Source organism: Neophocaena asiaeorientalis, unplaced genomic scaffold (assembly GCF_003031525.2).
Source record: "Neophocaena asiaeorientalis asiaeorientalis breed wild unplaced genomic scaffold, Neophocaena_asiaeorientalis_V1.1 scaffold340, whole genome shotgun sequence".
NCBI lineage: Eukaryota > Metazoa > Chordata > Mammalia > Artiodactyla > Phocoenidae > Neophocaena > Neophocaena asiaeorientalis.
The window spans coordinates 356,086-377,717 of record NW_020172733.1 but is presented as its reverse complement, the minus strand read 5'-3'; the positions used below and the strand labels follow the sequence as shown (position 1 = coordinate 377,717).

Sequence of the window (21,632 nt, the reverse complement as noted above, 5' to 3'; positions counted from 1 at the left end):
TGGGAGGCTGTCTCATGGGCTATAGTCCTCAATAAGGCCCCTAAATAAAACATAACTCACAACTTTTAGGTTGTGTGCTTTTCTTCAGTCAACACAGTCATAGTGTACTGATCATAATGTCATATTATTTTCAAAATAGAATAATTCTGTTGTCTTTAACCCCAACAAATCAGTTCTCTTACTAGAAGGTCCTCTTGAGTTCCCACTTCAACAATTGTCACTGAACATTTCCTCGATTTAGATTATCTTCTATTGGACATGGTTTTTGCCTTTGTGTGTATATAAATATTTATTTCTCCTGCTCAAAAATCAAGTTCTAAGAGAATAAGTATCTTACTCATCTCCTCCCCTACTTTCTCTAGGACACCCAGTGTGATGTGGGCACACATCAATAAATAACTCTTGATTTATTTCTGATCTTCATCAGTTTTGACACCACACAAATAATAATAATTAAATTTTCCAGAAAACCTTGCCTCTGACAAAATTTTAAGTAAAGAACTCACATTTCCATTGTCTGGTTTTATTCTGATTATATTCATTCAGTACCTGCTCCAGAAGTGTTTTCACCAGCAGCTCCAGTGATGGCAGCATTTTCCTCTCCAGTTGTTCCTAATTGAAAAGAACAATGGTTCTCAGTGGACATTGGGGTTGCCAGATATAGCATATCAAAATAGATGGCACCCAGTTTCACTTGAATTCTAGATAAACAACAATCACATCCCAATTATTGCATGGGGCATACTTATACCAAAAAAATTTCTTATTTATGTGAAATTCAAATTTAAATGGCATCCTGTGCTTTATCTGGCAACTCTACTCTATGTAGGTGGTTGTAATGAAAATGCTCAAACTACCCATATTCATTTGTCCTAAAATTATAACTGTTAAATCCATAGCCATTGCTCAATTCACCTAAATTCCCCATGAGAACTTGGAATCTCAGCTCCTGATGGAGCACCACCAAAGTGTCCAGGTGACCTGCACCTTGACTCTGAGCTACCAGTTGGGCTGGAACCATGGAAAGGTGGTCTAGCTGTGATGCCACTGCCAGTTCCAGTGGTAGTTCCAACAAATTCTCCTGTTACACCTGATAAACAGTATTGGGAGAGTATATATATTATTATGACAATCCAGTACTGTAGTACTTTTGAAGTGAAGATTTGGAGAAACCAGAAAAAAGACTTCTTGAAAATGTTAATCATGTTTATACTATTCTACATCCTACATCTTTTGTTGGATGGTATGTTATCAACTAATACTAAGTGCAATCAGTGGTATTCTGATGAAAGACTGTTCTTTTTGACAAAACTCGTGGCCTCAGTGAGATCCTCTACTCACCTAACTTACCTTCAGATTGTGGCACTTCACTGCTTGGTGCTCTAGTTGTTTCACCAGCTGATGATCTGGTAGTCTCTTTCAAAATAAACAATATATATCAAATTACATATATATACATATATATATATATATATAAAGATCTTTAGTTAAGCGAACAGAATATGCTGTTCTCTGCTTTCAAAAGACTTGTCACACTTATACATTCCCAGTTCACTCTTTCCAAAAATTGATCATAAGAGCCATCTGGGTTGCTTATTAAATATACAGATACACTAGCCCAGTGATTCTCAGCTCCAGCCTATACATTGGAACCAACTGTAAGGCTTTTAAAAATTACTTATGCCTGGGTCTTTCTTCCAGGAGTTCTGATTCAATTACTCTGTAAAAGCCTCTTCAGTATGTATTTTCAAAAATCTTTCTAGTCAATTCTTATTTGTAGCCAAGATTGCAAACCATGACTTTAGCCCCACTTCACATTCACAGCCTCGGAAGTCCAAAGGCAGGAGTCTTAGAATCTGAAACATAACACGCTTTGCTATAAATCACCTCTGAGCTAATGTTAGAGAAACACTGCCATTAATCCCATAAATGCAGGGATAGTGAGGTCACGAATATGTGCATTTACTAGTAACTAATAACTCAGAAGTGCTGGCTACTTCCCTAAGGTCAGTAAGAAGATGCCTCAGACTTCACATTTCAATACCTGCTTGGCCTCCTGGGGTTGTGCCTGGGGTAGGTGAGTCTCCACTTGTGCTCTTGCTTCCATGCGTGGTTGTGAAACCCTCTGATACTCCTGGGGTCCCTGACACAACAGCAGGGAATGAGTATTACTTCCACTGTTGCCGGATTCTACATACCACTCTTCCCTAATGTGACAGAATTGAGGTTTCTCACATAAAAGACAACTTTAAATGATCCCTATGATTTCTGTGACTAGATGGTCTTATACCACATAGAGCTTAATCTTTAGTTCAACCTGCAATATGTTCAGTGCCATTTAACAGGGGTTAAGGAGCACATCCTGAACTGCCTAATTTCCCTGGGCTTATTGCTCCTGTACTTGGTTTGCTGGGTGTGCCATCTTCCTCATCTCCTGTTATTGGTGCAGTAGGACCCCTGTTCCTGCTCATAAAGAATAGCAGTTTGAAAAATAACCTAGATATAAATCAACTCATGTAATCCTATAAAAATCCTCTGAGGCAGGTAATATTACTATTCTCACTTAACAGACATGGTTAAGTGACTTGCTCCAGGTCACCCAGGCAATCTAGACCTAAGTTCATACTCTAACACGTGCTTCTCAGAAGATCTGTAGTAAAAGATCAATTCTGTAAAATTTTCAGTCTTCCATATTGATGCTTTGGAAAAATGCCATGAAAGGAGAGAAATAAAATTTAAAAAAATAAATCCATACACAACATAAGCTTTTATTCAACAAATATAAAAATTGCTGTGTCAAATTGCCATGTTTCTAAATACTTGTTTTCTGTTTCTGTTCTTATCACTTCATGGACCAGTAACAAACAGTTCTGAATTGCATTCATTGGCAGAGCAAACTTTGAGAAGCCCTGGACTGACTTGTCATTATCACCCAAATAATTCCCATTCAAATTCTAGAAAATATATACTAGTCATCACCCTCAAATTTCAGTCAATTCACTGATCTAGTTGGAATTAAATAGTTTCTTAATTTGTGCTACCGTAGCTTATATCTTTCAGCACATTATTTTTTATGCAAACAATATCTTATTCCAAAAAGTTTTTGACAAAGATTTTAAATTGAGAAATTTACTAAGGGAAAATAAATGTAGGAAAAATAAAGTCAGGCCATCGATTAGTTAATAAATGCATAAAGAGAAATTCCATGCAAACACTATAGAAATGGCTTTTAATGGTATATAAAGGAGTTTTGATTTATCCTAAAAGCAATCTGAAAAGTTGAAAGATTTTAAGTAGTGGAGTGGTATGATGACAGTTGAGGTTTTGTAAGTTCATTCTGGTGTGGTATCAACTAAAGTGTAAATTGGGAGGGAAGTGGGGAAGGGTGGGAAAGTTCTCAACATTGACAAGCATCCATTGCCTAAAGGGCTTGTTAATACACTGTTTGCCTGGCTCCACACTAAGACCTTCTGATTCTAGGCAGGTAGGCCCCAAAATTCTGTGCTTCTAAAAAGTTTGCAGGAGCTGTGGATGCTGTTGGTCTGGGAACTGCACTTTGAGCATCACTGTATCAGAGGAAAGTGAGCGAGGTGGGTGCATGTAAAGACTAGGTGGAAAACGTCTAACATCTGATCAAAAGCAGAGGCAAATGTGATGCACAGAGGAAATTTAAGAGTTATTCAATATTTAAAGTCACTAACTAGCAGCATAAGGGACAGGGTGAACTCAGGCTTGTTTGTTTTTAACCAAAATCATCTACACTTAAAGAAGTCAATAATATTTTATTCATGAAACCAACAGTAGTTGAAATTTAGTCAGTGATGCACAAGGGCAAGCATACTCTCACTGACTTCTCTTGGATGTTTGCTCTTAGGCACAGATCACAGAATTGTGGAGCTATGACAGAGGAGGCTAAGGGTCTGGGTTCTAATCCTGCCTCTGCCAGTTTTGAGAACTTTTATTATTTTCTTCCACCTGGGAAAAAAGACACATATTTCAGCATAATTCAGAAATTTCAGTGTGCCATAGAAATGTCACTAATATTTTGTTAACATATAAATATTAATTTTTGAATTTTTCCCAAAGTCATTCAGATAACATAGTGCTGCCACCAGACCCCTGTTATCTAATGAACTCAGAGTACAGTTGTTCTTGACTTGAAAAGGAGGACTGCTTGTGGAAAGAAGCTATGGAATCATTTCTTTGTCTCACCTGCTCTGAAGCCTATGTCACTTGTGCTTCCATCTTCAGCACCTGTGCTTGCACTTACTGATCCTCCAGTAGACCCTGATGAAGGTAAAGAAAAAACAAAGTTTTTTTCTGTTAAAAAAGTGTGTGCTGTCAACTCTCAAGGTAATGGGTGTATATGATTATAACATGATATTCAATAATAAAGTAACTTGTGCAAAAACTATGGAGTCTACATTTTAATTACATATAAAGAACATCCAAATCTGATTATATATGTCAGATACATTTATTTTGTAAAATATTGCACTGAGCAGTATTGCCTGAAACCAGCTGCATAGGAGTGGCTGGTATATTTGTTCTGAACTTAATTTACCTGATATGAGCCCAGGACTGGTGAAGGTGGGGCCCACTGCTCCTGTGGTGCCCACACTTCCAGCTGTGGAGGTGATAGGCACTGGAGTTCTAGTAATACCTGAGAAAAATATAAAGTGAACTTCTCATCTCAAGTTTACTTGGCCTTTAATACCAATGGGTGATTTAGCTGTTCAGTCAGTTCCTACTATAGAAAAGAGAATCATGAATCCAGTGACTTTCTTCAAAGAGTCCTTAAGATTTTTGTTCTGTTATTACTTTCCTACTAAGATTTTGGTTTAGTTCTTGCCATATTTTTTTTTAACAAAGTCATGTTATCTTTTCCCACAAAAGAACTTGGGAAGAGGTAGGTCTGAAATTGTTGATATAGCAATAAAAAGTATGGATAAGCCTCTACTAACAGGAATATATGAGAATCCACATCCATTTGTCTTCATGGTTTAATTACCAAAACTGATAGATAAAGCATTTCTGTTCTCATTAATTTTGACATCCATAACCATTACAATTTCAGTTGATTTTTCCATTACTTGCAGATGAACATACACACTAAAGTACTTGATGTTATGAATTACTGTGTATCAGATTCTTTGTTGCCAAGACATAAATGATAATAGAAAGAGCTGTCTTTACCAAAATATTGATAGCTCTGTGTATTACAAAGTAGTAATCCACCCTAACAATTTTCAAAGTGACTGTGTCCATTTATTTTTACCTCATGATAAAATTAATAATTTATTTTATTATTTTAACCTCATTTATTTTTCACCTCTCAATAAACTTAATAATTAAAATAAAATCTTGCAATTAATTTCCCAGCTACTGCTAAGTTTTTTGTTTACTTCTAAGAACCATTTAAATTTTTATAAAATCTTTTATAAATGATTAATTTGCCTTTTTTCTTCAATGGATTCTATTTTACTTAATATAAATTTGAAAGATAATCTTAAGGAGTATCTATAACATTTACCATAATAAACAACACATTCAGTACTGCAAAGTTTATTTTTTGCAAAATATCTTATTCCTGAAAAAAGTTAAAAATACATAAAATTGGTTTTAATTAAGGAAGCAGTATGTTTGTGATTAATTATTAAAAATACTAAACTCCTCTGCTAAAATTTAAGTTTATTTACATAATGAATTATTCTTTAAAAAATTGTAAGTAGTAATAAATTTGACTTTATTGAGTATTTATTATGTATTACACAAAGCTGCACTATCACATTTACTCAAGTCCTGTAATGTAGATATTATATTTTTCCTACTTAAAGAATGAGAAAACTAATCTTCAGAGTGTTTGACAGACTAAAACTAGGGTCATACAGCTAGTAAGTAGAAGAGAAGAGATTCTAGTTCTTATTTATCTGCTTCTGCTTCCCACTACACTCAGCTGGCTCTCTGTAATATCCTGGTACAATTATCTTCTTTCTATGATTGATGCAATTTTAGAATAAGCACATTATACAAACAAATAAAATTTATATACAACTTATATAAATTCTGATAAAATTTAACTTTTTGAGACAAGAAAGATGCATTTTAAGATATCAAATTGTTATGTAACAGAAACCTACATTTTAATTATATGAATTAATATCCCATTTAGTCAATGAGCTATTTTTAGTTTTAATAGAAACTTATTAAATAAGTTATAAATTTATTAGAAACATTAAATAAGTTATTATAAATTTTAACACAAGTCCCAATTTGAAATTGGAATCTGCAATTATATGCTACTACTTCAATAACTGATTTAAATTAAATTTAACTTTTTTTTAAATATCAAAACACAAAAGCCTTAAGACTAGAATCTAGAAAACTATGTCCTGGATTTAATCCTCTCTCTGCTACTTATTACCATGTGACCTTCAACACATGGCTTAACCTTTTGTGCTTCCATTTCCTCATTTGTAAATTGAGGAAAATAATGGTGCCCACTTCATAGAATTCTATATCAAATGAGATAATATGTGTCAAATAATTATAATAGTGCTCAGTAAATATTAGCTCTGTGTCAAGATTTGTCAAGCTAAACAGGAAAGAAGCATAATTGAATAATTTTTCTTCTAAAACTAACATACTTCTTGCAATGGTTGGCTAAGCATCTCTCAGGGCATTTTAACCCTTTGAAAGCCTTTACTGTATAGAAAATAAAATAGATATATAAGGCATGGAAAAAAGCTTAAGCTTTGCATATTGCTTCCTTTAACTTCCTTTAAAGTTTTAAAGTCAAATACATCATAAATCCTCTTCTGAGCACCCAGGCCTTTCTCCTTCTATCTGGCAGGAATGCCTTTGATCCATCCGAGAAGGTCATTTAAATTTATGGAAGAAACTTTAAAATAACTTGTACAAGTTATTGTACAAGTCATTTTCAAGTTATAGATGGGAAACAAAAACAAAAAAATAGCTAATGGCCAGTGAAAAGTACTTGATACAGGGAAGTATTTGATCTATTACTTGATCAAAAGTACTTCACTCAGGGAACGAGATAAGGGAAAAAAGGTGCCCTTCTGCACAGTCTCTTTTTGAAATAAATCTTACCTATTCAAGAATCATAGGGTTTTTTTTGAATACCACATTGATATCTTAAGACAATGTAGAAAATAAAAATAGAAGAGTTTTGGCTAAATTAAATTAACCCATTAATCATATTGGTTCAATTCAACAGGACAAATATATTATCCAAAATGAAAGTACATTTAGAACATTGAGACTATAAACCAAATTTCTGGGTAAAATGGGTTCTCATGTCTAAGAAAGAAATCCTTCCATCTATCGTAGACAGTTCATGGAGAGGCAACACATGTTCAAAATGATGTGTCTTCCTAGCTATATTATATCTGGAAATATTACATTTCATTTTTCAGTGTCTATTTAAATATTCTTAGTTGAGGCATACTATATTTAGAAAGAAACAAAAAACTTGCTAGTGATGATGACTAAACTCTTATCTTGGGATCCATTTTTCTCATCACTGATCAAGAGAGCTTCACCACTAGAAAGCTAAAAACCAAAAATCATTATGTAGTTATGAATTCATCACAACTTGTCAAATGCTGTTCAACTTTTAAATCACTGATGTCAGTAAAAGAGATGGGATATGATATTCAAGCCTTCACTTTGTGCAAGGCAATTTCTCCACAAAAAGGATCCTTACTTCCTTTAAAAAATGTTATAGATAATCTGATTTGCAAAGCAGAAATAGAGACAGAGAACAAACTTATGGATACCAAGGGGGAAAGTGTAGGGTGGGAGGAATTGGGAGATTGGGATTGACACATATACACAATTGATGCTATGTATAAAATACACAACTAATGAGAACATACTGTATAGCACAGGGAACTCTACTCAATGCACTGTGGTGACTTAAATGGGAAGGAAAAACAAAAATGAGGGGATATATATATATATATATATATATAGCTGATTCATTTTGCTATACAGTAGAAACTAACACAGTGTTGTAAAGTAACTATACTCCAATAAAATTAAAAAGGAAAAAGGAAAAAAGTGTTCTAAAAGCAAACACTTTAAACTGTTTTATTTTTACTATGGCGTGATGCTTATTGGATGAATTTATAAAACCAGTTTTTTTTTTAATTATGTTGATGTGCCTTAAAATGAAATGCTTTATTCTTACATGAAAAATGAAGATCAATAGAACATTAAACTTAGCTTTTTTAAGAGCTTCAAAATAAGACTATCAATAAACATACTCGTCCTTCTGAGAGTCTACTGATTGCCACCTTCACTTTAAGTAGATTCTTATGATACTTCAGTCACCAGCAAATGAACATGTTATCTCTTATGACTGTTAAAATTCAAAAATGTCACATTCAATTCTCAACATTTTATACCCAGTCCAGGAATCTATAGCACATTTTGAAGTATAAAATTTATGGTTGGTATGGTTCCAGAGGGGAGACCTTCAAGACAGCAGAGGAGTAAGACGTGGATATCACCTTCCTCCCAACAAATACATCAGAAATACATCTACATGTGGAACAACTCCTACAGAACACCTACTGAATGCTGGCAGAAGACCTCAGACTTCCCAAAAGGCAAGAAAATCCCCACATACCGGGGTAGGGCAACAGAAAAAAACAGAGACAAAAGAATAGGGACGGGACCTGTACCTCAGGGAAGGAGCTGTGAAGAAGGAAAAGTTTCCACACACTAGGAAGTCCCTTCACTGGTGGAAATGAGGGCTGGGCAGGGGGAAAGCTTTGGAGCCATGGAGGAGAGTGCAGCAACAGGGGTGCAGAGGACAAAGAGGAGAGATTCCCTCACAGAGGATCGGTGCTGACTAGCACTCACCAGACTGAAAGGCTTGCCTGCTCACCCGCCAGGGTGGGTGGGCACTGGGAGCTGAGGCTTGGGCTTCAGAGGTCAGATCCCAGGGAGAGGACTGGGGTTGGCTGTGTGAAGACAGCCTGAGGGGGCTAGTGCACCACAGCTAGCTGGGAGGGAGTCCGGAAAAAAATCTGGACCTGCCTAAGAGGCAAGAGACCATTGTTTTGGGGTGCACAGGAGAGGGGACTCCTTCCCCATCTGCCCACAGAAGGTAGAGCACCGCCTAAATGAACTCCAGAGAAGAGTATGAGCTGTGTCTATAAGCTCGGACCCCAGAGACAGTCAGGAAACACTAAGGCTGCTGCTATAGCCACCAAGAATCCTGTGTGCAAGCACAGGTCACTATCCACACCACCCACCGCCCCCCTGGGAGCCCATGCAACCTGCTACTGCCAGGGTCCCATGACCCAGGGACAACTTCCTCAGGAGAACACATGGCATCCCTCAGGCTGTTACAACATAACATCAGTCTCTGCCACTGCAGGCTCACCCCACATTCTAGTTATGACTACTGTACCCCTCACTCCCCCTGGCCTGAGTGAGCAAGAGCCCCCTAATCAGCCACTGTTTAACCCCCTCTTGTCTGGGCGGGGAACAGATGCCTGAGGGTGAACTACTTGCAGAGGTGGGGCCAAAACCAAAGCTGAACCCCAGGAGCTGTGTGAAAAAAAGAAGAGAAAGGGGAATTTCTCTGTGCAGCCTCAGAAGCAGCGGATTAAATCCCCACAATCAAATTGACTTACCCGGCACCTGTGGAATACCTAAATAGACAACAAATCATCCCAAAATTGAGGCAGTGGACTTTGGGAGCAATTGTAGACTTGGGGTTTGCTGTCTATGACTGATTTGTTTCTGATTTTTATGTTTATCTTAGTTAGTTTTTAGCCCTTGTTATCATTAGTGGATTTGTTTATTGGTTTGGTTGCTCTATTCTTTTTTTTTCTATTTATTATTTTAATAATTAAAATTTTTTTTTCTTTCTTTTTTCTCCCTTTTCTCTTGAGCCTGGTAGCTTACAGGGTCTTGGTGCTCTGTCCTGGTGTCAGGCCTGAGCCTCTGAGGTGGGAGACACGAGTTCAGGACATTGGACCACCAGAGACCTCCCGGCCCCATGTAATATCAGTTGGCGAGAGCTCTCCCAGAGATCTCCTTCTCAACACTAAGACCCAGCTCCACCCAATGGCAAGCAACGTCCAGTGCTGGATGCCCCATGCAAAACAATTAGCAAGACAGGAACACAACCCCACCCATTAGCAGAGAGGTTGCCTAAATTCATACTAAGTTCACAGACACCAAAAAACACACCACCGGATGTGGCCCTGCTCTCCAGAAAGACAAGATCCAGCCCCACCCACCAGAACACAGGCACCAATCCCCTCTACAAGGAAGCCTACACAAGACACTGAACAAACCTCACTCACTGGGACAGACACCAAAAATAACGGGAACTATGAGCCTGCAGCCTGCAAAAAGACCCCAAACACAGTAAGTTAAGCAAAATGAGAAGACAGAGAAACACACAGCAGATGAAGGAACAAGGGAAAAACACACCAGACCAAAAAAATGAAGAGGAAATAGGCAGTCTACCTGAAAAATAATTCAGAATAATGATAGTAAAGATGATCCAAAATCTTGGAAATAGAATGCAGAAAAAACAAGAAATGTTTAACAAGGACCTAGAAGAACTAAAGAGTAAACAAACAATGATGAACAACAAAATAAAGGAAAATAAAAATTCTCTAGAAGGAATCAATAGCAGAATAACAGAGGCAGAAGAACGGATAAATGACCTGGAAGATAAAATAGAGGAAATAACTATCCCAAAGCAAAATAAAGAAAAAAGAATGAAAAGAATGGAGAACAGTCTCAGAGACCTCTGGGATAACATTAAATGCACCAACATTCAAATTATAGGGGTCCCAGAAGAAGAAGAGAAAAAGAAAGAGATGAGAAAATATTTGAAAAAATTATAGTTGAAAACTTCCTTAACATGGGAAAGGAAATAGTCAATCAAGTCCAGGAAGCACAGAGAGTCCCATACAGGATAAATCCAAGGAGAAACACATCAAGACACATATTAAACAAACTATCAAAAATTAAATACAAAGAAAAAATGTTAAAAACAGCAAGGGAAAAGCAACAAATAACATACAAGGGAATCCCCATTAGGTTAACAGCTGATCTTTCAGCAGAATCTCTGCAAGCCAGAAGGGAGCAGCAGGACATATTTAAAGGGATGAAAGGGGAAAACCTACAACCAAGATTACTCTACTGAGCAAGGATCTCATTCAGATTTGACAGAGAAATTAAAAAGTTTACAGACAAGAAAAAGTTAAGAGAATTCAGCACCACCAAACCAACTTTACAAATACTAAAGGAACTTCTCTAGGTAGGAAATACAAGAGAAAGAAAAAAACCTACAAAAACTAACCCAAAACAATTCAGAAAATGGTAACAGGAACATAAATATCGATAATTACCTTAAATGTAAATAGATTAACTGCTCCAACCAAAAAACATAGACTGGCTGAATGGATAAAAAAACAACACCCACATATATGCCGTCTACAAGAGACCCACTCAGACCTAGGGACACATATAGACTGAAGCTGAGGGGATGGAAAAACATATTCCATGCAAATGGAAATCACTAGAAAGCTGCAGTAGCAATTCTCATATCAGACAAAATAAACTTTAAAATAAAGTCTATTACAAGAGACAAAGAAGGACATATCTATTGATCAGGGATCAGTCCAAGAAGAAGATATAACAATTGTAAATATTTATGCACCCAACATAGGAGCACCTCAATACATAAGGCAAATGCTAACTACCATGAAAGGGGAAATCAACAGTAAAACATTCACAGTAGGGAACTTTAACACCCCACTTTCATCAATGGACAGCTCATCCAAATTGAAAATAAATAAGAAAACATAAGCTTTAAATGACACATTAGACAAGATGGACTTAATTGATATTTATAGGACATTCCATCCCAAAACAACAGTATACACTTTCTTCTCAACTGCTCATGGAACATTCTCCAGGATAGATCATAACTTGGGTCACAAATCAAGCCTTGGTAAATTTAAGAAAATTGAAATCATATCAAGTATCTTTTCTGACCACAACGCTATGAGACTAGATATCAATTACAGGAAAATAACTGTTAAAAAATACAAACACATGGATGCTAAACAATACACTACTTAATAATCAACAGATCACTGAAGAAATCAAAGAGGAAATCAAAAAATACCTAGAAATAAATGACAATGAAAACATGACGACACAAAACCTATTGGATACAGCAAAAGCAGTTCTAACAAGGGAAGTTTATAGCAATACAATCCTACCTCAAGAAACAAGAAAAATCTCAAATAAACAACCTAACCTTACACCTAAAGCAATTAAAGAAGAGCAACAACAACAACAAAAAATAATTTAGCAGAAAGAAAGAAATCATAAAGATCATATGAGAAATAAATGAAAAAGAAATGAATGATATGATAGCAAAGATCAATAAAACTAAAAGCTGATTGTTTGAAAAGATAAACAAAATTGATAAACCATTAGCCAGACCCATCAAGAAAAAAAAAGAAGTCTCAAATCAACAGAATTAGAAATGAAAGAGGAGAAGTAACAACTGACACTGCAGAAATAAAAAGGATCATGAGACATTACTACAATCAACTATACGCCAATAAAATGGACAACCTGGAAGAAATGGACAAATTCTTAGAAAAGCACAACCTTCCAAGACTGAAACAGGAAGAAATAGAAAATATAAATAGACCAGTCACAAGAACTGAAATTTAAACTGTGATTAAAAATCTTCCAACAAACAAAAGCCCAACACCAGATGGCTTCACAGGCGAATTCTACCGAACATTTAGAGAAGAGCTAACATCTATCCTCCTCAAAGTCTTCCAAAATATAGCAGAGGGAGGAACACTCCCAAACTCATTCTACAAGGCCACAATCACCCTGATACCAAAATCAGACAAAGGTTTCACAAAAAAAAACTACGAGTCAATATCACTGATGAACATAGATGAAAAAATCCTCAACAAAATACTAGCAAACAGAATCCAACAGTATATTAAAAGGATCATACACCATGATCGAGTGGGGTTTATACCAGGAATGCAAGGATTCTTCAATATATGCAAATCAATCAATGTGATACATCATATTAACAAATTGGAGGATAAAAACCATATGATCATCTCAATAGATGCAGAAAAATCTTTCGACAAAATTCAACACCCATTTAGGATAAAAAAAATCCTACAGAAAGTAGGCAAAGAGTGAACTTACCTCAACATAATAAAGGTCATATATGACAAACCCACAGCCTACATCATTCTCAATGGTGAAAAACTGAAAACTTTTCCTCTAAGATCAGGAACAAGACAAGGTTGTCCACTCTCACCATTATTGTTCAACATATTTTGGGGAGTTTTAGGCACAGCAATCAGAGAAGAAAAAGAAATAAAAGAAATCCAAATCAGAAAAGAAGAAATAACACTGTCACTGTTTGCAGATGATGTGATACTATACATAGAGAATCCTAAAGATGCTAGCAGAAAACAACCAGAGCTAATCAATGAATTTGGTAAAGTAGCAGGATACAAAATTAATGCACAGAAATCTCTTGCATTCCTATACACTAACAAAGAAAAATCTGATAGTGAAATTAAGGAAACACTCCCATTTACCTTTGCAACAAAATAATAAAATACCTAGGAAAAAACGTACCTAAGGAGAGAAAACATCTATGTGCAGAAAACTATAAGACAGTGATGAAAGAAATTAAAGACAATGCAAACAGATAGAGAGATATACCATGTTCTTGGATTGAAAGAATCAATATTCTGAAAAAGACTATAAAACCCAAAGCAATGTACAGATTCAATGCAATGCCTATCAAACTACCAGTGACATTTTTCACAGAACTAGAACAAAAAATTTCACTATTTGTATGGAAACACAAAAGACCCTGAATAGCCAAAGCAATTTTGAATAAGAAAAACAAAGCTGGATGAATCAGGTTCCCTGACTTTAGACTATACTACAAAGCTACAGTAATCAAGACAGTATGGTACTGGCACAAAAACAGAAATAAAGATAAATGGAACAGAATAGAAAGCCCAGAGCTAAACCAACGCCCATATGGTCACCTTATCTTTGATAAAGGAGGCAAGAATATACAATGGAGAAAAGACAGCCTCTTCAATAAGTGGTGCTGGGAGAACTGGACAGCTACATGTAAAAGAGTGAAATTAGAACATTTCCTAACACCATACACAAAATTAAACTCAAAATGGATTAAAGACATAAATAAGGCAAGATACTATAAAATTCTTAGAGGATTCAACAGATGAATGGATAAAGATGATGAGGCACATATATACAATGGAATATTACTCAGCCATAAAAAGAAATGAAATTGAGTTATTTGTATTGAGGTGGATGTACCTAGGGTCTGTCATACAGAGTGAAGTAAGTCAGAAAGAAAAAAACAAATACCATATGCTAACACAATATATGGAATAAAAAAAAAAAGGTTCTGATGAACCTAGGGGCAGGGCAGGAATAAAGACGCAGACATAGAGAATAAACTTGAGGACATAGGGAGAGGGAAGGTTAAGCTGGAAAGAAGTAAGAGAGTAGCAGTGACATATATATACTACCAGATGCAAAATATATAGCTAGTGGGAAGCAGCCACATAGAACAGGGAGATCAGCTCGGTTCTTTGTGACCACTTAGTGCGGTGGGAGGAAGATGCAAGAGGGAGGGGCTATGGGGATATATGTATACATATAGCTGATTCACTTTGTTATGCAGCAGAAAGTAACACGACATTGTAAAGCAATTATACTCCAATAAAGATGTTTAAAAAATAAATTAAATAAAATAGAATTTATGGTTATGCAGTTAATTGAACAAAGATAACCAAGTGGTACTATCTGAGCCCCCAAGTTACAGATTTTTGATGAAACTAAATCAATGATTATTTGAATAATTTCTAAGTTCCTACCTGTTATGTATGATATGGGCATATTCTCAGAAAAGATGTTGTGGAATAGTCGATGAGGAGCTAAACATTAAATCACTAATAATTATTTTAGAATTGAAATTTAATTAATATACAAAATTTTATGTGCCTCAGTTCATCTGGGAAATAAGCAATTACTAATTTATTCCAGTATCAATATAAAGCTACATCTACATTATCCAAAAATTCTGGAAAGTTACTAATGATTCTATAACTTGATAATCAATGTTTTCTCTATATTAGGATTATTTGACTAAATCTACTTAAAATTTATTTGATTTGTGGCACATTTACAGAATTTTAACATGAAAAAAATAAACTTCTAAAAACTACATTTTTCTCCTGATTTCAGATTAACGTTGGGGCAAGCCTTAATGATTCACATCTCTGAAATTATAATTTCTGATTTTATAATTTCTTGCTTTCACAAATAAAAAGGAAAAGACAACTCTTTTTTCTCTCTACATCATACCAGAAAATCCCTTTTTCTTCTGATATTTGTAATGCTGGAAAAAATATTTGAGCTCTTTTTATCTCCTCCCCTGTAAAATATGAGGGCACCTGTGTTGTGGAGGATTGTGGAATCAGGGGATTGTTGAGATTTAATGAGAAATTGAAGAAAAAGTTCTTGATATAATGACTAAAATATAGTAATCACTCATTAACAGTTATTATTTGCTATATATTGTAATACAGTACTAAGATGATGTTTTAGTAAAATAATATTATACTAATAGCATGAAATGTCTGCTGGAATTTCAGTGAAATTAAATAAAACATTAGGATTTGGTAAGGTTAAGCATTAAAAGTCATAAATAATACCAAATGAATTCAGGAAAACATCACCTAGCTAATCTTCCCTATAATTAAACTCTACATTAGATTTATAATTTTTTTAAATGCTATGGTGGAAGCAATTGATAAGATTTTTGTAGTGTTTTAAGGTTAATTTTACATGTAAAACCTTATCAGTGGCTAATGATGAAGTAACGAAAGCTCTAGGTAATCTACTCATGGCCTTCTGTTTTATGTGAAAAGTTTGCTTGCTACAATACAGAATGTTGACAAAATTAAATTGCCAGAATATTATGTTCAAAACTGAATGCTTGGGGAAGAAAAGGCAATAAAAGAAAATATATGTATAAACTGGAAAAAAATCAAACCAGTCTTCTTAGTTCTGATTGCCTACTTTTAATGCAAGATGCAGATATCAGCATCACATTGAAATAGTTATCCAAATTGCTTATGACTCATGCATGACTACACAATTCATCAAATCAACAGTCAAGAATACATTAAATGGCCTCAAGATTCAAAAGTTTTAGTAGCTGAGTGAATGATTTTATTTTAACTGAAAGAGACCTATATAACTGAACCAAATTACTTATCTTAGACACAGAACAAGGCTGAGAATTAGGAATTCAGTCCATTGTTTATGGCTGAGATAATACATAGATAGAATATCATTATGCAGTGTATATTAAACAACTACTGGGATGAAATTGTTACTAAGCCTTCAGAAATAAATTTACAATTATAGAATAAAGAAAAATATTTCTGAAACGTGTCAGTTCTTCTAAAATTACATTGAAAGAGCCAGACCTGCTAATGATATTCAACATAAGAGAAAGTTTGATAGAAATTAAAAATGTCAGTTGGGCATTTTAATGATATTCCACACTATGATGGTGATAAAATTACATGTTTGCCCTTTGAATATAAGCAACATGTATTAAGTACCAAATAAATCAGACAACACTAAAAATTACAAAAGTACCACAAATTAGTCATAATTCTATATCATGATATAAAATCATAATCAAAAAGTAGTCTTGATTTTACACTATCTCTTTGTATTCTAGAGAAGAAATATTAGCTCCAATGAATGAAATGTATGAACTATAAGATTCATCAGTATAAATAATATCTAATCAATAGTATAATCTTCACTAGAAATTCTGTGCCAAAAGAAAAAACCTGAATTAAAATTTGGGACAGGGAAAAGAAGAATCATCCATTAATTCTACAAATATTTATTGAATACTAACTATTATATAGCTTGGGACTAAGTGCAATTGGGAATACAAGGATGGCAAACCATTATCTGTGACTTCAAAGATGTTACCTAGACTTCTTGTGCTGATCATTTTGCAATATATATAAATATCAAATCATTATGTTGAACACCTGAAACTAATAAAATGTTAACATGCCAATTATACCTCAATAAAATATTATGTTTTAAAATATATATGTATATACAGAGACAGACAGATTGGAGAAAGTAATAAATAAGAGGAGAAAGAAAAATAATGTTAATTGAGGGGAATTAAAAGGTATTAAGTATAGGAGAGTGGGTCTGTTGATTCTAATATGTAAAACACAATTTTAATATATGTAAAAGCCTATATTTGTCAGTTTATAGGCTTGTTGATTCACCTATGGATGATTTCACTGCTTGATGTAGTAATCTCTGGAATGGAAGCTGCTGAATTGGAGAACATAATGGAAAAAAATGTTTCATGTGGAAGGAAAATTGTGTTACTGATAACATCTATGGCAATATATAAGATGGATTACCTTGAAATTAATGTTTCAGAGAAATTTGATTAAATAGTACATAGATGTCCAAATGTAAAATTAAAGTTTAAAATCTATAGACCACAAGTAAAAGTCAAAGACTCTTATCAGTTTGTATAACATTTTTTTCCAAAGTTTTCTTCTAAAATGTTAAAAATAAACAAAACAAAATCTTCCCTGAGTTTATTTTTGTGTATGGTGTTAGGGAGTGTTTTAATTTCATTCTTTTACATGTAGCTGTTCAGTTTTCCCAGCACCACTTATTGAAGAGGCTGTCTTTTCTCCATTGTATATTCTTGCCTCCTTTATCAAAGATAAGGTGACCATATGTGCATGGGTTTATCTCTGGGCTTTCTATCCTGTTCCATTGATCTATATTTCTGTTTTTGTGCCAGTACCATACTGTCTTGATTACTGTAGCTTTGTAGTATAGTCTGAAGTCCAGGAGCCTGATTCATCCAGCTTTTAAACTTATAGCTAGTGGAAAGCAGCCACATAACACAGGGAGATCAGCTCTGTGCTTTGTGACCACCTAGAGGGGTGGGATAGGGAGGGTGGGAGGGAGGGAGGGAGACACAAGAGGGAATAGATATGGGGATATATGTATATGTATAACTGATTCACTTTGTTATGAAGTAGAAACTAACACACCATTGTAAGGCAATAATACTCCAATAAAGACGTTTAAAAAAAAACAAAAATCTTCCCTGAAAAGTGTAACTGCAAAGGTATAATACTGAAAAAGGAAGTTTTGGAATTTTTTTTAATGATTAAGTTGATTAAGTTGTGGTTGATGATTATGGCTTGCCTGTGCCTGAGCTACTGGTCACCAGTGTAATTGCTGTACAAAGGAGAAGACAAATATTTGGAAATGTATGTTAAAATGGTGTTGAAAGGCAAGATTACAAAGTATTTATTTAGATATGGGTTAGATATCTCTATAATTCAAATAAATAATAAAATGTCAGTTAAATTCATTTACCAGAAGCACTCCTGTACTTCTCTGATCACTGCTTTAATTACAAATGATTCAATTAAAGTTAAAATTCCTTGGTGTCAGTTGAAAAGAAAATATAAATTATTTTCAAAGAATTTAGCATAGAATTTTCTTCTGTAGCCACTTTCTTCCAAATTAGTAATATGTAGAATGTTATTTTTAGGACACATGATCTCTGAATAGGGAAAAGGTTCTTCACCAAAATCACAGTTGGGATGTAGACCCTGCCATTTGTCATTTAGAAAATAAATAAATAGAGAATGACAAATTTGAGAAAAGGGCCAAATGCCTGAGTTGCAAATTCACTTTGATGCTTATTTAGAAGCTAAAAAGCAAATAAGCATTTTTTTTACCTGCTTCAGCGCTTAGTATGGAGGTAGCTGTTGTAGTAGCTGTTTAGGGAAGAAAATATTTATGAAAATAAATTACTTAAATAATTTTGCTGGGAAATTTAGTTCAAGAAACCAGTTGCCATAAACTTAATAAAAGTTTCTGAAGTTGTATGCAGAGGTTAATTAACAAAACAATCTTTCATTAAATCAATATGAATACCACTGTATACTTACTGTATGCCCAACAAAGATAACTATTTTCTGTTATTACCACTTAACCAAAATCTCACAGGAACTTTATAAGACAGGGCCAAGACAAACCCTGACATGTGATACCTTAGCTTTAGGAAAGTAACCAATGATAACTAAAATAAATAACACTTCACTGATGACCACATACTAACTACATTACCAAAACCTAAGGTTTCCAATTTACTATACTATCTCTTAATTGACACCACCTCCAAATAATGATCAACAGGAAATAAATTCTATCCCTGAATCATACAAGACAGGAATGTGTAAGTGTACTGTAGCAACTCTAAGTACACTTATATCACCAATGTATTATAAGTTCCAAACCCAAAGGTAAACTGCATTTTGCCCAATACTCTCTTGAATGGACATAACTGAAATACTTGCAACAAATTATAGCTTGCAACAAATACATGAGTTAAGAAAAATAAATTAACTTTTATTTCTATGTTTTCAAGTCATCTCCCAGTATAATCATGATTTCAAAATATTTACTTCACAGGAGATCACATTTACTTCTTTTTCATTCCACTTGTTCCAATTATCATCTAAAAATATCAAGCTTTGGATGATTATATTTAACTAATAAGCATACAATACCTATTGTACGTTCTAATCATATTTCTAACTTGAATCACAGGAGTATAATATTTTGACATATTTTCTAGTAACTGTTAATTTTATGTGTTTGTTTTCTTTGAGGTACGCGGGCCTCTCATTGTTGTGGCCTCTACCGTTGCGGAGCACAGGCTCCGAACGCGCAGGCTCAGCAGCCACAGCTCACGGGCCCAGCTGCTCTGCAGCATGTGGGATCTTCCCGGACTGGGGCAGGAACCTGTGTCCCCTGCATCGGCAGGCGGACTCTCAACCACTACACCACCAGGGAAGCCCAGTAACTGTTAATTTTAATTTGAAATTTTATATCAGCATATTTACCAGCATATCTTTTGCTGGCACAGATTCATGTGAAACTATAAATGATTATCCATAAAAAGACATCAGAAATACACATTTAAACCATAATGATGATTTTACCTGTAAATGTTGAATTTGTAGGAGCAGTTTCTGAAATAATCATAAATTACTATTATTGACAGGAATGAAAAATTGTGAAAAAAAATCTAAAACTCAAGTTGCCTATGAGTTATCTGGCCTTTTTTATTTCACTTCTTGCAATTTCGAATGCAAAACAGGAGTCGTTTATATATTCTTTGGAAGCTTATTAAAATTTCTTTTTAAGATATATGTTGCACATGAGTAATCCTTCAAGTATTGAATTCTATCTATATAATCCTCACCTTCCACTCCATCCCTTTATTAAATTATTTTAGTTGATGTCTCACTCCCTTAATTCCCAGAACCTACAGACTGGCAGGAGTGTGGCAGGAGAATTGCCCCATCTACCAGTGGTTCGAAGTGCCTTGACAGCATTGGTTTTGAACTGACCCAATATGAACAAATACCCTGAAACGGAATAGTCTCAATCCACTGAGGAGCAGTCTAAAGCATTAAGTACTTACTCCTCTGCTGTTGATGATATGAAAAGATTCCAAACCCTTTACCTCATCTTTCCTAAATTGATTACAGTAAAACATAGTGACTCACCACTGCACTCCAACTCTCCTGCGATGCAATAGCTGAAAGTTAAATTATAAACAAAAAATAAACAATCAAAATAAAAAACAAGAATTAGGTTGAAATTTTTAGCTCCTAATTACATACATCTCCCAAATTTAAAATAACAAATTGTCTAACCGTGAAAATCAAAACAGAACCAAATAAGAGAACAGTAAATAACTGTTTCCCCAAGAGCATGCTGTGGATTCAAACTGGTTTTTTGTTTTTTTGTATTTTTCATGTACTGTTTCCTAATCTTTTCACTGAGGAGTTCTTGGGACCTAAAGGAATTTTTGGAGTCAAGCTGTAAAGTTAGTTCTTAGATTTTAAGTTTCAAACATGACTTTTTTTTGATGGCCATGCCGCTCTAGTACAGACCTCCCTTCTTTACTTCCATGTCACTGTCTGAAAGCCTATAAACATGATCTTACATTTATGGAATGAAAACTTTCTTTTTACCCAAAAGTACATAGTGACATTTTCTGTTCTGTCTTATGCACTAAGTATAAGATTTAACAAACCATTTGTTGATATGTGGATTTACTGAAAACACAAAATAACCAACAGAAGTGATATAAAACTGAACCTAAAGCTGACCTTCCCATTTAGAAATAACAGTTAAAAAATATATTCACTGATTTTTTTCTTAATTGTTTTCTAAATAAAAATGGAAGAAACAGAAATACTGGACAGTTAGAGAATTTACCATATTCTCCCACAGTTATCTTGGATCACTCCACCAGCAGGTATGATGTCATTATAGAAGCAGCTGCACTCAGACAAACTGACGCATTTCATGGTGTTCTCATCCAGGAAGGGAGCACTGTCTGGGCACTTAGCATAACAGCCTGTGTGTAAAAA

The 21,632-nt window shown here is 34.7% G+C and overlaps 1 protein-coding gene across 1 annotated transcript in view; it reads right to left on the bottom strand.

Annotated features, from left to right (window-relative positions):
• Positions 1 to 538: 538 nt before the first annotated feature.
• The window catches only part of MUC19 (mucin 19, oligomeric), a 52,218-nt gene continuing 31,124 nt past the window's right edge, over positions 539 to 21,632 (bottom strand). The window contains 9 exon segments of the mRNA XM_024740418.1: positions 539 to 612; positions 1,351 to 1,416; positions 2,372 to 2,464; positions 4,210 to 4,287; positions 4,565 to 4,663; positions 18,921 to 18,959; positions 20,520 to 20,522; positions 20,760 to 20,791; positions 21,478 to 21,619. Coding sequence (XP_024596186.1) covers positions 539 to 612; positions 1,351 to 1,416; positions 2,372 to 2,464; positions 4,210 to 4,287; positions 4,565 to 4,663; positions 18,921 to 18,959; positions 20,520 to 20,522; positions 20,760 to 20,791; positions 21,478 to 21,619 — 626 coding nt within the window.